General features: G+C 41.8%; 1 protein-coding gene across 1 annotated transcript in view; it reads right to left on the bottom strand.

Annotated features, from left to right (window-relative positions):
- Positions 1–17,443, bottom strand: part of nck2a (NCK adaptor protein 2a) — a 31,661-nt gene that overhangs the window by 3,942 nt on the left and 10,276 nt on the right. The window contains exon 2 of the mRNA XM_086220381.1: positions 8,408–8,649. Within this exon, the coding sequence (XP_086076507.1) occupies positions 8,408–8,633 (226 nt within the window). The 5' untranslated portion in view covers positions 8,634–8,649. The remainder of the gene's footprint in view (positions 1–8,407; positions 8,650–17,443) is intronic.

The following is a 17,443-nucleotide window of genomic DNA, read 5'->3' as shown; positions in this document are numbered from 1 at the left end:
CTCTAATTGAGGCTGAGTTCCACTCATGAGCCCTCAGAAGCAAAGAATAAAGAAAATCTTCAGAGAAACCTGAGCGGTGAAGGACACTTCCATACTCCTGACAATTGAATTAACACTCAGGTTTTCACTTTTTGCTAATACCCAAAATAAAATTAATGAAAGTGCTGGTTTTCTACTTGTTATTCTCTGGTGTCTTGACACTGTCCACATGCAGGAAAGGTATCTACGCTAATCAAAAGGCTGAAAATAGATGATGTAGACAGGGAAAGGAAAGTGGAGCAGGCACCCTGGGCCTGCCAGTGACAGCTACATCCAGGATCAAAGGTAGCTCCTGCCTTACCTGCCTCTGACTTCCCCACTTGTGTGCTTTCAGAGATACTTTAAATTTGTTTGCACACATCAGTGAGACCATATTTAAGTCTCTCTGCTGAGCACAACCGAGGAGACCTCCTTCTGTTAAATGATGCACTATGCAGAAGATGATTTAAAGTATTCACATGAAGAGTGAGGGCTTTAGTGTGGTGGTGGGTGACTAATAACTGAAGTGACTTTCCTGACAGCTAACTAGCTAGTTCATCTTCACCAGAGCCTGCTAACATGTCACTGCTGAATAGCATATTTAGATTGTTTGGAAAATTGCTGGGTTCACACAGAGTAGCATGAAACTTGTTGGCAGAGAGAGGAGGAGGAGGAGGAGGAACAGAGTGGTTGAAGAAAGACGAGGGGTCCCTTGGCAGCTGTTTCTCACACACACAGAAGACCAAGCACATCAGAGGCCACAGCTGACGAACACGCGATGGAGAAGGATGAGACAGGAATAACAAGCAGATCATGTTTATGGATAGCAGTGTGTATCCTACATATCTAACAGCTATGTCTGCGTGAGTGTGTGTATGTGTGTGTTTGTGTGTGTGAGCCTGCGCATCAGAGATTCTAGATGTCCTGGCTATAAGCTACCTATAAAGGCTGAACCTGAACCTGAGCAGTGCCTTAGTTTGGAGTTCGTACAGGAAGCACACATGAAGGGAGGGAAATGAAACAGTTTCATGATGAACCCCAGCGCTTCTCCTGACACTGTTCTCAACTGTGATTAAAAGCGTATTTGATTAAGTACAGTTTGGCATCAATAAGTTACAACACACGCAGCATACAATGAAATCATGGCGGTCTGCTTCACATTTCATGCCATTACAAGTTCACAGTATCAAAGCAAATATTCCTGTTTAGTTAGTTTAACTTATTTATGGAGAAGATATCATACAGACACCAACACAGGGCCCAGAGCAATACATGTTCAACACAAAAAACAGACGTACATATCCACGCATGTACGGATGCAGAAATAATTCTGCTAAAAAAAAAAAACGTTTTAGTATAACAATTCAGAGTTCAGCTTTTGTGTGTGTGGATTTTTAATGTAACTCAATCTGTTCATAAGAGTTCGAACGTAAGGCGTATAAAGTTGGATTGGTCTGAAGTGTTGAGGGTAGCAGCTGTGATCTTCTGTATACACAGAACTTAGTTTTATCGTGTAGTTTGAGAGTCGCCCCTCCAGATGACAGCCCCGACACGGGACACATCTACAGTTGATTGGTGGGGTTTTCAGTGTTAAATATCACCACTTTGCTGGCTCTGCCCAACTAATGGCACACAGCAGAATGTACATCTCCAACTTAAACTCCAGAGCAGAGAATCTAGGAAAGGTGCCGACTCAGACACCACTGATGATGACTGTGCAGAAGGGACGGAGAGACTGGCCGACAGACTGGTGAGGGGAAAAAAGTACCACTTTCAACCACAATGGCTGACACAGTGCACATTGTTGAGGTATGAGGGGGAAACTATGCCAATGTCTGTCTAATGCAGGATGTGTGGATCGTCCACTGCAGGCAACTCCACACTTGTTAGTGGTAAATGCAGTTGAAGCTCGAAACAATAACGTTTCAGAGGTTGGACGACAGCCATCGCTCAGCACAGGAGAGAATGAACTGGCTTTGTTTTCTTTTGATGCAATTACAAGTTGATCTGTTTTAACCAGTTCTTGGCAGAGACACTTAATATTCAGAGTAATATATTTTGCAAAGATCAAGTTTTCAGGCACTTTGAGTGCTTCATTGAGGTATCTGAATTAAGACAACTCTTTCGCAGCATGCAAGGTTATTGATCAACTGTAACCTGAAAGCACAGGCGACCAAATCATGTGCTTGTGTGACCAACTGAGAAAGTTGCTAGCACCAGTGCAACCAGTGGAAAAGTTACTCCAGAGCCCTGATGAGTCAGCACTATTATGTGCTATTAGATTGGTGCATGTTTGCCTGAAACTGTGCATGCAGACAGAAAATCTCTGTAAAATGGAGTAATGCTGAATCTATAATTTAAGAAGCAGTAATATTTCTGCAAACAAAATTGCTGCGTTCTGCTTTCCTGTGAAAACTTGGTGAAATGACTCAAGTTTATATCAACATTCGAGGAAAACATTAAGAACATGGTCATCATACTGATAACCAAAATATGGGATATGAAATTTTTATTCCATTTCATCTCTGGAAAGCACACACTCTCTCAAACACATACACACATAACTTTGCTTTCACTCATTTCCACTTCAAGGAACTGGCCTGCTGGTCAGAGCAGCAGTGGGCTACATTCATTCCCACACACTCGCGCTTCATCTTGTGAAGGAGACTAGATTTTCAAGCCCAGAGGTCTTCGACTCAGAGGGAAGTGAGTTGATGAATGTTCTTCTGGTGTGCAAGCTTCAGCGTACTGCTTCATTCTAAAAATGGGAGTAGCAGCGTGGATGCTGCATTAAAGTCCATGCAATAATAGCCCTCTACCCACCTGGAAGTGTGTATGCACCGCACATGAACGAACACTACTTGGCCCTCACGGGAAGCGCTACAGCTGTGTCAGTGACTGCTGGGATTTAAGAGAACCTTTTACATAAATCTTGAAGTGGTGCTGTTTTTCACAAGTGTGTCGCTGGACGGTGTGGAAATCAATCAAGCGTGTCAAAGGATTTGAGGAGACAAATGAATGTATGTCAAGTTACCAGCACCTTCTTTAAAAGGAATTCTAAAAAGGTGTAGTCATGTTTTCATCTGAGAATTTTCAGCCACACTAGTTGCAGTTTGTCAGCCAAAACTGAAATATTAAATATGGACGGATGGCCATGATTTTTTTTTTTTTTAAGTCATTCCCATTCCCCAGGGGATTCTTGACTTTCTGGATTTCCTGACTTTTCCTGTTCTGCTGTCATCAGGTCAAGTGTCCAGTACTTGGTGCCAATCAGCAGATGTCTCCATGATGCCACAGTTAACTAAAATGTCAAACACAACACATTACATTAACATGCAAGCACTAGCATGTTGTTGTCCAAGTACAGAGTTACAGAGCCACTAGCATAGCTACAAACGTAACATGTTCATCAGAAAGTCCCACAAATGACTACTTCTTAAGATGGTGAGGTAAGGACAAAAACTACAGAACTCTGGTGCTTTTTTGACAACAATGCTGGACAACATCACTAAATAATGTCTGCAGAATGACTGACAAGGTGACCAAGAGGGATGTGTGAAGTCATAAACGGAGTCACAAAGTTCCTGTATATTTTGTCAGGTCTTTAGTTCAAAAGGGCAGAGAATGCTTTGTTCTGATGTTGCAGAGGGAAAACATAACAGCATTCATCTCTTATCAGTGGTATGCATTGTGATTTGAGGTGGAAGCAGGAAGTGTTCAGGTGTAGAAAGTAACATTAACAAGAGGTCAACTGAACCAACAAGGCCTATCACCAGGTGAGCAGGCAAAGTACAGGACCCTTGGATCTTAGTCAGCTAAAATTAATATATACCTAACTGCTACTAAAAAGTGACAGGTGAAATCAAAGCTTTAGAGCTGCAGGGTTTGACTGAACTAAGGTAGATCCCACAGTCTCTCCATTACAGCTGTCTAGTTTTTCTTCCTTGCGCAGCTCAATTGAACTGGGAGCACTTAGAAGTACAATCATTAGAAAGCTCTGTGTAGAATGGACTACAGCTATATAACACATTCATGTGAAGACAGGGCAGAGTGCTTTACACAGCCTCTCATTCACCCATCAACACACACACACACACACACACACACACACACACACACACACACACACACACACACACACACACACAGACAAATATAACATGCAGCTTTGTTCAAGTACGGGTTTAGTAAAACTGAGCAGAGCATGGCTTATTTTTCTCCACCATTGCCGTGTTTATTCTCAGTGTGAGAAAAAACTGGGGCACAAAGCAGCATGCAGCCATTTACAATTCAATTCTGCCTGGATGGATGTTGGTACAGCTACATTTAATCACTACATGAGGAGAAATGCTGGAGAAAACCCATCACAGACTGAAAGGAATGGTCTGGAGGATAAATGTGATGAAGTTATCACACACTCAACCAATCAGATTCTCTCTTGAAGTGTGTGAGTGACTTCCATTAGCTCCTGACCTCACCTATTGCTCATCACCTCATCAGGAAAATGTCCTCACCAGTTGGATTCGCTCAGGCTTTTAAACACTAAAGAGCTACTGGCTGGAATCATGCTACTTAGCCTGAAATGGAACTAGGTCATAATGTTGTAGTCAATATGTAATAGTAGGGGACAGAGGAGCAATCCATCATTCCAGCACAGCCATTAGGCTGTGGATGTCTCTACTAATCAATCTACTGATCATCGAAAAGCACAACTGCAGTGACAGAGACTGAAGAGAAAGAAGCCAAAGGGAACAGTGTTGGTGATGAGGGAGGCGGGGTATCTTTGCACACAATGAGCGCTGGTCTGGGTGACAGTGACAGGCTGTGTCACGCTGGGCCACATAAAGCCACACAGTTTCCCTGAGGGTCTGTATCTGCAGAGCCGAGAGGAATCAACACATCAGACCTTCATCGACTCTTCCCTCTTCTATCACTCTGAATATGGTCGTCTCTCGGGGCTACACTGTTACTGCGCTTGACCATTCCGTCTTGGTACCAGTTGTTTCCTTTTTCTGCCATTCTCCATCTTCAAGCTCATGTTCAGATTCCCACGTGACCAGAAACTAGACGGGCGAACCATAACTGTTCTGTCACAACAGGTCTGTTATAGGGCTGGTTTGACAGGAAGACAGTCTGAGGAGCACGGCTGGGGGGGATTTTATAAAAGGAGAAGGCTGCTGATAACCAGTCTATTGAATCTAGAATCAAACAACCTGGATGGTGTATTTTCTAAAAACATAAAAATGACTGCGACGTCACATGCTCTGTTGCTAAGATTGGTTGTAGGTGTATCGATATTTCAGGGTACCTTCATTCTTGGCCCAGTTTCCCTGCGCCAGGCTGATGCATGATTGTCCCTCCACCCCTTGTTTGCCTGCGTTCACGTGGCCTTGGGCCTGAACACACTGACATCATCACTGAGGTGTACGAGCTGAAAAATTTAATGAGGAATCTCACCAGTCAGGATACGTTTAAATGAGTCACAGGAGTCATGTGAGAGTAATCTCATGGGACAGGTGAAAATTATGTCCTCCGTCTGTCACACACTGTCTCAAAAGGTGACTGAGCATTTGCCACTTGGTATAACATACAGTATAGGAGTGAGAGAAGCAGCACATACGACACTATCAAGCCCTCATCATGCTGCAACATCGGTTATTGTGTAACTGGATATCTTTTTTGCCATCTGCAAATTGGGTTGCTCACTGTATGTACAGTAGCCACAGTCCCGCCCACTGTCCACATTCCATGCTCGTGTTAGAGAAGCATACCGTGCCTGGGTGCTAGACTGGTGCTGCTAGCACAGTATAGATCACCTAGAGTGAGTAGGCCCTTAGTCTGTGACAGTTTAGAAAAAAAGGGGATAAGGGTTGAAAATAAACCATGTTTCCTTATCCTCAAATGCAAACTGGTCTGCAAATACCAGGCAAGTACTTCTTGCAAAAGCCGATTTCCTCTCTGGGGAAAGTTAGACTGTGACTTGTGTTTTTCATCATTTTATCTAACCCAGGTAACCTAGATAACCGCTTTGGTTTTGTCTCAGTTTTTGCTCTTATGGTGACATCATGCACCGTCCAAAAATTATTACAAAATAAACAAGTCATATCATTAGGGCAATATTATGAATTGGTTACGAAACCACTTGCCAGTCATTATAAAAGAAACCAAAATCATGAGCGACAGAACTGGGTGTGTTTAGAGGCAGCAGTAGGAGGTTCAGAGGCAGAATACACAATTTCATTAAAAAATGTCTATTACAAACACATAAAGACGACTGTGCTGGGAATAGTTTTACAGCAACTGCTGGCAGAGATATGCAAGTTCTTTTTGGCATCCCACATTCCCGTGGTATATTACTGGTAATATGACTTTATATACAACTGATTTACACTGCACACAAGATGACATGTAGAAGCTGTGCTCAAGTGGACGGCCTAACTTTTAAACATGGACAGAAATCACCACTGGACCTGGTCCTGTGCTACTGGGTGATTGTGCTGTGAAGAAGGGGCCTTGATATATTAAATGATATGAAATAACATTAGCCTCCGATTTCCACAAATCCCTAATTATTTTACAGCTTGCTCTAAAGTGCCTTCAGTCATTCTTTGAGCTAATTAGCAGCCTCTTTAACATTTTTGTTCTCCAAGTTTGGGGAAGGTAAAAATAACTGTCAGGTCGAGCCCTCTCACACTATATACACAGCAAGTTCTTCTTTTTAGTTGGCAGCTACGGCTCCATGCATAGGCTAATATATTCAAGTCATGACTGAGGACTGAGGAGCAGTGTGCTGACAGCTGAGTAAAAGCCAACTTCACAAATTCCCCGGAGAGTACAGTAGCAGCTCCAGACAAGGACATAGACAGTGAGGGGAGTTATTTCACTTCTGAGATGTATTGCACTAGGGCTGCAATATTCAAGGGAAAATGAAAAATCACGATTTTCAAGCTCAGAATTGAGAACACAACATCTAATATGGTGGTGCCTGATATAGGACCACATCAACTTTCATCCATCCATTTTCTACCACTTATCCTGTTAGGGTCGCGGGGTAGCTGGAGCCTATCCCAGCAGTCTTTGGGTGAAAGGCAGGATTCACCCTGGACAGGTCACCAGTCCATCACAGGGCCAACACATAGAGACAGACAACCATTCACACTCATAGTCACACCTACGGTCAATTTAGAGTATCAATCATCCTCGTCCCCTCTTGATGTCTTTGGACTGTGGGAAGAAGCTGGAGTACCAGAGAGAACCCACACAGGAACAGGGAGAACATGCAGACTCACACAGAAAGATCCTGTGCTGGAGCTGGGACTCGAACCCGGAACCTTCTTGCTTTGAGGCGACAGTGCTGACCACTGCACCACTGCGCCGCCCACATCAACTTTCCATCCATCCATCCATCGTCATCTTCCTCTTATTCCTTACTAGTAAGGGTCGTGGGGGGGCTGGAGTCTATCCCAGCATCTACGGGCGAGAGGCGGGGTTCACCCTGGACAGGTCGCCAGTCCATCACAGGGCCAACATACAGAGACAGACAACCATTCACACTCACATTCATACCTACGGTCAATTTAGAGAATCCAATCAGCCTCGTCCCCTCTTGATGTCTTTGGACTGTGGGAGGAAGCCGGAGTACCGGAGAGAACCCACGCAGGCACGGGGAGAACATGCAAACTCCACACAGAAAGATCCCACGCCCGAGCCAGGACTTGAACCCGGAACCTTCTTGCTGTGAGGCCACAGTGCTGACCACTGCACCACCGTGCAGCCCTCACATCAACTTTCAGCTCGCTTAAATTGAATGATTCATGAATATGATGCCAAACATAAACAAAGTTCGTGGTAAGGTTTAAAGTGACTACATAAAATTTATATATACATAAAATATATATATACACACATTTGGGGTGTTACACTGCAGTGCTGCTACTATGGCAAAACACTGCTCACCTCAGGCACCTCTAGATTCCTCACCTCTTCCTTTCTTCTGGAGCAACTGTGTCATGTCTTGTCATGTATTTCATGCTTTTTCAAACCGTCTCTTAATCTAGCTGGGTTCATTTGCTTATGGTTTCTGCTGCTCGGCATGACATGGCATAACACTGCATTTCTGAAGGAGACAGTAGGAGCTCCTATTTTTATGCAGCCGAAATCTCTAATGAAAATGCTGCAGAATTTGTATCATTAAGAAATTATGTCTCAGAGGTGTGAATAGAAATCCAAATTCTAATACGCTAAATTTTGTTGCTCTAGCTACCACACATGTGCACGTGACCGCTGTTGGTGACTACATCTTTTGTCCTCTACAGAAGAGCAGATATTACTTTTGAAAATAACCTGACAGTAAAAGTCACAGCCAACCTCGACATTAAAATCTCTTTACCCAGTGTGTCTTTGATGTTCTTCACTAGCGAGCCTTTCTTCAAGCTGTTCTTTCGCTCAACGTAGTTTGACGGCACATATCCTGTTTGATTGGCGGTGTTGCGGACGCGCCACCAGGTCTTAGAGTCGTCCAGGAGGAAGAGACGCTCGTTTTTTCGGATGTCAAGTTCCTGGTCCTGCTGGGCCGTGTAGTCCCACTTGGCTACAACAATCACCTCCTCTGTCATCTTTCATGGAGTCCCCCTGTGAAGAAAAAAACAACACATAATTAAAAAGCAGTTTCTCGCAGTGGTGTACAATAAAGTCAGAGTCTTTGCCTTGTAATCCTGTATGCCATAAGGGAAAGATACAACAACAAAAGTGAGTATACCATTGCCATGCAATTGCTAAATGTGAGATTTCGTTGCCAACAGCTGGTAGAAATAATTGGAGAGTCCACAGACCAAATCAAACAAATCAACTTTAGGGCAATACTTTGTTGTAAACACCATCCTATCAGCAACACACCCATTCTAGGATGGAGCAGCTGCAGTAACTAAAGACAGTTCCTTCAGAGTTTGTTGTGACATGAGTCGGGCAAAACATCTGTTAAAAACTATCAACTAATGTTATTCTCACTGGCTGTGTTTCAAGCTTGTTTCCATCATGAAGGACAGTTTTAGATGAACCCAACTTCCAGATGAGCACGTCTATGACAAAATCTAAGGGGTGTGAAGTTGCGAGCAGTGTTCTTGCTGCTGTCCAGTCAATCTGTCTGGCATTCAGAAATCAACAAACTTCAGAAAGGGGAGATCATTGCAGAGTCACTTCAGAGTAAACACAAGCATAGTTATTATATAAGTCCTTCCTGGGTCATATATAAATATAAGCGACACTGACCAATCACATCTCACCGACAGTGTCATCACGATTCATCTAATTGGTAATCAGATGCTGGTGTTCAGATCATGGGGGGCGGGGTCCCTCAGGAGTTTGACAGAAAAAATGCAGTATTTCCTGACACAAACCTCAATGAACAATAATCAATTTATTGGAGACCAGTTGCCTACGCACAACTTTTACAATACAACTTCTTGTATAGATCTCTTAATTTATGAATTCTACAGTTTGCGATTTGTTGGCAGCTCCTCTTTCTGTTTTGGCTGCAGCAGATGTGTTACTGAAAGTCTGCATTAAGGATTTATATACCTCATATTTATCAAGGATTAAAGCTATATGAGTGAAATATGCAACTCTCCACCTCTCCATGGGACGACTGTTCATCTCTTGCTGGCTCCGCTCACTTCATGTGAATATGCCTGCTTTATGTAGCCAGTTGATAAAACACCGTCGTGGTAGAATTTATCCAATTATCACTGTTTGTGAAAAAAAAACAAACTGAAGAAAGCCCAGATAGGCAGAGCCTGCTTTGTAGTACACACACCAAATGGAACACGGCTTTAATTAATGTTATCAATTAAACATGTATTTACCCTGCAATGACACATTAAAGTGGCTGCAGTGAAAAGAGGCTATCAATTAATGATTTATATTTGAGAACTACAAAAGTGAGAAGGATCCTGAGGTGATTGACAGTTGAAGAAAATGTAAACAACCGACCGCAAATTAATATTTGGTTCATAATTAGCTGGGGCTCAATGGCATTGAAATTGTAATTAAGGAGGACAACAACTCCAGAACAAGACAGCAAAACAAACCAATTATATGCTATGGTGTATATGTGTGACAGGTCATTACAAATTACTTAATATCAGCCAAGCACAGTCGAGAGGCAAAATGTTTTTCAGGAATCCTGTGGGAAATTCCTCTCCCATGTTCATCTCTAATGCAGGCATTCTTAAAACTACTTATCAGAGATAATTTTGGGCATGAAGGTAATACACAGTGGACAGACAGACAGTTGCAGACAAGTAAAAAAAGGCTGACTTGCATAACAAAGTTAAGTTTAAAGCTTGTGGTAATATTTAGTGCATAACACTGCACTAAAATTAATTATTCATGGGATGACGATCTCATATTGCAGACCACACATCCACTTTTCTATGTAATATCGCCAAAGGAAATGTGACTAAAGAAGACATAATGCAAACATTTGAAATGACAACTTTACACTCAGTTTAGTACAGTGCCACTTAAGTTTGGGTTTTTTTTTTGCTAGAAAGCAGCAAAAACAACAACAAAATCAATTCACGTGCTGTCTGTCACACACACGTCAGATGCACAGAGCCTCGCCTTTTCCTTTTTTGAAACAGTGAGCAATTATATGCTCTATTTCACTAGGCCTTAGGTGAAGGGACGTGACATGCATTTACCAAACCACCTTAGCTGCTGAGGAATCACAAGCGTCTGTTGATGACACGGGGCGATGAGGAACTGTTGAGGAATATACAAGACAGGATCAGGAAAGTTTGATCTGTTACAGCTTTATGAAAAGCTTTTCTGTTGTAAAGGAATCTCATGGCATGAGAAACATCTGAGCAATCCAGTATATATTTAGCTCGCCCGCCAAGTTAACAGTCTGCAGCTGGAAACAAGGTCACTGGAATAAATAAAGGAAGTGGAAATGCTGCAGTTGCTCAGATTTACTAATCCCGTAAAACTGTATTCATTTCCAGTCTGATGTTAAGGCTCCAGTTAGCTACTGTGGGACTGAATATCCTCTACACAACTGTATGAATGATCAATGCCTTTTATAGTCAATTGTTCAATAATTGTTCTAGAAAAAAAAGATATGAATGGCATATGTTTCAGAATATAAACACTCCTTTTTATTGTCATTTACATTTATTCTATTTTTTGCCCTGATTGGAGGCATTTAACATTAGATATCTGAAATGGAGTCTGCTTCGATAAATCTTCATAGCAGCTGATTAAATATGTATCTGGCACATTAACAGAGTAGCTATCTTTGGCAAAATACTTTTCATGGGATACTTTATCCAGTGGAGCTGTTCGCAAATTAAATGCATTTTTGCAGAGTTTACTATCTTTCTTCATGAAAGGAGCTTTGATTTTTGAAAAGAGGACTGTCTTGAAGAGAGCAATATCCACTCTGAAGTTGTGCACTGAATAGCCTGCCATCAGATTACTTATTGGATTTACATTAACCAGCAAAACCTGATATGACCTGCTGCAGTCAACGTCGCCACAGACAAAATTCAACAGTCAGCTTGAGCTAAAAATAAATGTCTTCTGGCTTTAACTTTTCTATATCTGGGGCTTGGTATTAAAGTTTTTTGATAACAGTCACTTCAGCGATATCTTGACTTTGAACCGGGCTTTTTTAATACGATTAATGACCGCTGTAACAAAGAGAAAACTACATCACCAACAAAATCTTTGGGTTTATTATTCGCTTTGGCCTTTTCACAGACTCCAAACTGTTTCATGATGAAAATATAAACCAATTTTGAAAATGCACCTTAACTAAATTAGTCTTATTTCTTTGGTTTCAGTATATTGACATTCTTCCACTCAAAGCAGTTTTACAACTAAAAAAAAAACTCCTCTTCAGATATTAAAATTTTGGTATTTAATACATATCTTTGTATACTCAAAAGTTTTGAAGAAATGCAGTCAGAGCCATGAAAGTATCTTAGTTCAATTCCCAGCCCTAGCTGTATTTTAGCCAATGCCATCCTTCAGGATGTCAGCCCAGATCTGTGTGTTCGGAACCACTCAGGACACACAGTAACTGGGAATACTCAGACAGCGCATAACTCCACCTTGGTGATATGATGTCATCATATCCAGTTCTGATCAGTTCCAAAGCTCATGAATTGCTTCTTAAACGAAGCTCTACATTCTACAAATTTCATCAAAATCAATCCATACCTTTTTAGTTATCCTGCTACAGCCAAACTACAAGCCAATGAAAGTGATCACATGACCTCCTCAGTGGAGTAGATAGGGTAACGATAAAGCCTGACTGCTGGGCAAACTATGCCACATAGAAGATCCTGTTACTGGTGGAAAGACTCATATCCTCTGTGTAGGCCACATTTATGAAATGCAAATGGAAACACTTTAGAGTGCCGGTCTTCCTCTCAGCCGAGGATATTAAGTTCCACTTCAATTATTCCACAACCAGAGACAGCACAGCCATTACTGAAGTTTAAGTCACAAAGACTTACATTTTCTAGTTCTACAACAAACAGAAAAAAACAGGAAATTAAATGCAACAGTCGTACAGTAGACTTGTGAATGTGCCTCTGCTTGCCACCACTACAACTGTCAAACTAGATTTCTTCACAGGCTTGGACAAGGACGGCACAGGAGGAGAGAGCTGTGCAACCAGCCGCAGGAAGAGTTTATGTGAAGTTCACCATAAGTAGCTCAAGTCTCTGCAACAATGGAAGCAGGAGCAGGAATGTGGAGGGGTTGAAGGGACATACAGCAGGAGATGAAAAAGCAGCAGCTGTGGTTCAGTGGAGAAAGATGAAATTAAAAGTGGAAAAGCAGATTCATGACAAGATGAGGGATGATGACGTCAACTCTTCCAGAAGACAGGAGGTATGCGAGCAAGCTGTGGCCGCTTCGTCAAGATGCCTCAGGCGACTGCGGCTGGATTATACCACGCCACTTTTTCCCCCCCTTTCTTTTATTGCATTAGGTCTTCCTTTGTGCGGATGGAAGTGAAACCCTGATGAAGTCTTTTTGGTTTTAATGTTACTGTGAGGGGAATGTTTAAATATAAATGCAATCAGACATATTCAGAGCCATAAATTCCTGTTGTCCTTTCAAACATAAACACAGGCCCTCCACATTGTGGTTTGTTCAATTAGTTGGGCTAAGGAATAAAAAGACAAGTTATTTTAATTGTGTTATGGATCTGCGCTAGCTTGTGTTCGCACTGACTGGGAAAAACTAATTTATCTGTTTGCTACAACCAACCTGCATCATCAGAGCTGCAGACCATATGCAGAGAAATCATATTCTGATGACTGACGGTAATGCTCTTCTTATCAGAGTTTTATATGTTTATGCTCACAAAAGGTCACAAAAGCAGAAAGGTCTGTCTGTGAGCATCAATAAACAAGACTATAGTCAAATGTTTTTTCTGAGTATGACGTGATGGTCACAGGGAACAGGAAAGACACCTTTTACTGCAGTATTTCAGAAAATACAGCTTGTAGCAGCTGGAGTAAATGGAGAAGTTCAGTTCTTACTTTGTTATAGTTGTTACTTACAGTATTCATACCCCTTGAACTTTTCCACAGTTTGTCATGTTACGACCACAAACATAAATATATTTTATTGGAATTTTATGTGAAAGACCAACACAAAGTGGCACACAATTTTGAAGTACAAAGAAAATCATACGTGATTTTAATTTTTTTTTTACCTATAATAAACTAAAAAGTGTGATGTGCAAAAGTATTCAGCCCCCCTGAGTCAATACTTTGTGGAACCGCCTTTTGCTGCAATTACAGCTGCAAGTCTTTTGTTTTGGGGTATGTTTCCACCAGCTTTGCACAACTAGAGACTAAAATTATTGCCCGTTCTTCTTTGCAAAACAACTTAAACTCAGTCTGATTAGATGGAGAGTGCTTGTGAACGGCAGTTTTCAGATTTTGCCACAGGCTCTTGATTGGATTTAGGTCTAGACTTTAACTGGGCCATTCTAACACGAGTATGATTTGTTTCAAACCATTCCACTGTAACCCTGACTTTATGTTCAGGGTCGTTGTCCTGCTGGAAGCTGAACCTCCACCCCAGTCTCAAGTCTTTTGCAGACCCCAACAGGTTTTTTTCCAAGATTGTCCTGTAATTGGCTCCATCCATCTTCCCATCAACTTTCACCATCTTCTCTGTCACTGCTGAAGAGAAGCACCCCCAGAGCCTGATGCTGCTGCCACCACGTTTGACAGTGGGGACGGTGTGTTCAGAGTGATGTGCAGAGTTAGTTTTCCACCACACATAGCATTTTGCATTTAGGCCAGAAAGTTCAATTTTGGTCTCATCTAACAGTGTACCTTCTTCCACATTTGCTGTGTCCCCCACATGGTTTCTAGCAAAGTACAGATGGGACTTCATGTGGTTTTCTTTTAACATGGATTTATTCTTGTCACTCTTCCATAAAGGCCAGATTTGTGCAGTGCACGACCAATAGTTGTCCAGTGGACTGATTCCCCCACCTGAGCTGTGGATCTCTGCAGTTCATCCAGAGTCACCATGGGCCTCTTGGCTGCATCTCTGATCAGCATTGGACTTCATGCTGTTTGCTACCCAATATTCTCTTGAAAACCTCTGAGGCTGTCAGAGAACAGCTGTATCTGAGATTAGATTACACACAGGTGGACTCTATTTAGCCATAAGGTCAAGATTTAATCATTTGGCAATCACCGGGCAACTTCTGAAGACAACTGGTTGCACTTTTTTGTAAAGAAAAAAATGAAAATGACATATAATTTTCTTTGTACCGTATTTTCCGCACTATAAGGCGTACCTAAAAGCCTTTAATTTTCTCAAAAACCGACAGTGCGCCTTATATATATGGATCAATATTGGTTAATTATGGCTACCGTAGTCAGGGGCGTCGCCTAAGTAACAGCGGTAAAAACGGTAAAGGGGAATTCCAGTCCCACACCACTTGTGTGTATATAAAGACCCCAAAATGGCACCTTTCAAGAGACACTTACGACGCAGAGTTCAAACTCAAGGCTATCTGTCACACAGCTACCGGTACGTACGGTACCGTATTGTGAATGCACTAACTTGTTTTGGGATTGACTGACTGTTTTGTTGACATTCCCTTTAGCGCAGCTCCATCTAGTGGATGAATAACACAACCCCAGCCACGACAGTTGTTTCTATTCTCTGCGCCTTATAATGCGGTGTGCCCTGTATATGAAAACAGTTTTAAAATAGGCCATTCATTGAAGGTGCGCCTTATAATCCGATGCGCCGTATAGCGCGGGAAAATACGGTACTTAACAATTGTGTGCCACTTTGTGTTGGTCTTTCACATAAAATTCCAATACTTGAGAAATTGTTTATTTATTTACAACCCATACTACAAATATTTCCAAAATCAAGTATATTGCGAGCCAAATTCTTAAAACATTCAAATATTTAACCTACCTGGCTATTTAATTGAGAAAAGAAAGGCTGAGGAAACACACATCAATGAACAGAATTGGCCATGTCAGCCTGGTATGAGTGTAATAAAATGTGTCACACACACACAACTAACATTTCCTTTGCTGCTGATGTAATTTCCAGTAGGTAGAGTGTCAGAATAAATCAGGCAGCCAGTAAAACCTGTAACTGATAACACATCCTGGAGCTGCAGTTACTTTGGCCCTATTCAAATATTGAAAGGTTGATAAAGAATTTGAAAGGATATTTATTTGATAAGTAGACCTGATCTCAAATTTCGCAACCTTAGTGTCATTTCTTGCCACTTGTGCTTCCAAACTGATACAATACCCCTGCCTTTCACTGCTCCTTCAAATATCAATTTCTGTCTCCTTGACAACCTTACTCATTAGACAAAGAGATGGCAAAGTCACTTCAAATCAAGTCCCTCCTCCCCCTGTGACAACTTCAGAGTGGCAGCCACCATATGCAACACTGCTTATTCTGATGATTGATGATATATTTGCAGGCTACAGCTTTTACAGAATCAGTACATGATCCAGTCAAATGTGCCACGCAACCAGATCCATTCATCAAAACAATCTACATGTTGCTATTTTAATTCTTCATAACTGACTTGAAGTTACACAAAATGTTTTTGCTTCCTGTGACTGTGCTTACAGGTACATGCACATGTACATAAAGGGCTTAAAAAGAGAAAACTCTTAACACATTACTTTGCTGGGAATTAAAAGAGGACAGAGAGATGAGCGACAGACTGTTAAGCTTCACCAGCACTTCACAACTCCCCTCACTCAAGGGGGAGTGCTCAGAGGCTCTTTCAACACCACACAAAGAGAAAGGGAACGCAAAAGAGGATTATAAAAAAAGAGGAGATGTTTTAAGAAAAAAAAAGGTCTGGCAGAGCCTTCTGTGTTTGACATTCAGGTCAAACACAACCAGTACTGAACCAATGGGAAAACATTTCCACCTCCCCCTCCGTCCTTCACCAATTCAGGAAGAAGCGCTGCTTTACTCCCTACTCTGGCAATTAAAGTCTGAAACAGAACATAGACTGAAACATGACAGAGCAGACTCACAGTTACAGCCACTGTGGACAAGCTCCAACATTTTAAGAGGCCTAATGATCCCCTTCAATGAATGAATTGTCTATGGCCCAAACCCGGCCCGAGCAGCAATGCCTTTCATACAAACCTGAAGTCCCTTCAACCCAGTCACAATCCCTGTCACATACTAGGCCCTGAACTCCTGGTAAAAATGGAAGTGCATGCCACTGAAGGAAAAAAACAAAAAAACAAACGGCACAAACCACTTAAAGACATCTCAAACACAACGGTAAGGAGGTTTTCTTGCTGTCATCTCAAAATAGAACTATGAAGACAGCACACTCAGATAACACAAATAGAGTCAGGCTATCATCCCACTGCATGGCTGCGCATCAAGATGGTCTTCATCAAAATCGGTTAGTCTAAACTGTGCTAAGGAGCTCTTTTAGAGCCAGGGACAAGCAATTCACACCAGAAATCGAGGTAATAGTCTGTACCTGAAAGGACAACAATTGTTCCAATTTTTATCTGCTCAAACTCAAACTATTTCAGCAAAGGAACTCAACACAGTGGCACGGAAGCCCTACAGCAGACCTGTGTTTTGGTGGTCTAATTGCAGTACGATAGTATAAACGCTCATCTATTGTGCACTTCACATGATTAGGCAGAAGCATGGACCCATCTCACACTGATGAATTCAGCTTGAACTGTTTGAAACCTGACACTTCAGTAGCAGAGATGATTCACTGGGATACAGCATTGCTATGACCCAGATTCTTTATTTCTCTTAAATGTTTTCACATCACAGAAAATGGACAAAGCTTTCATGTCCTAATTGTCAAAACAGACCAATCAGAAAACTGATCACGTATGGATTTAGACAGATAAGC

The sequence above is a fragment of the Aulostomus chinensis genome, chromosome 12 (genome assembly GCF_037954235.1).
Source record: "Aulostomus chinensis isolate RoL2024-O1b breed Wild chromosome 12, RoL_Achi_v1.0, whole genome shotgun sequence".
Lineage (NCBI taxonomy): Eukaryota > Metazoa > Chordata > Actinopteri > Syngnathiformes > Aulostomidae > Aulostomus > Aulostomus chinensis.
This window is presented reverse-complemented; position numbering and strand designations above follow the sequence as displayed.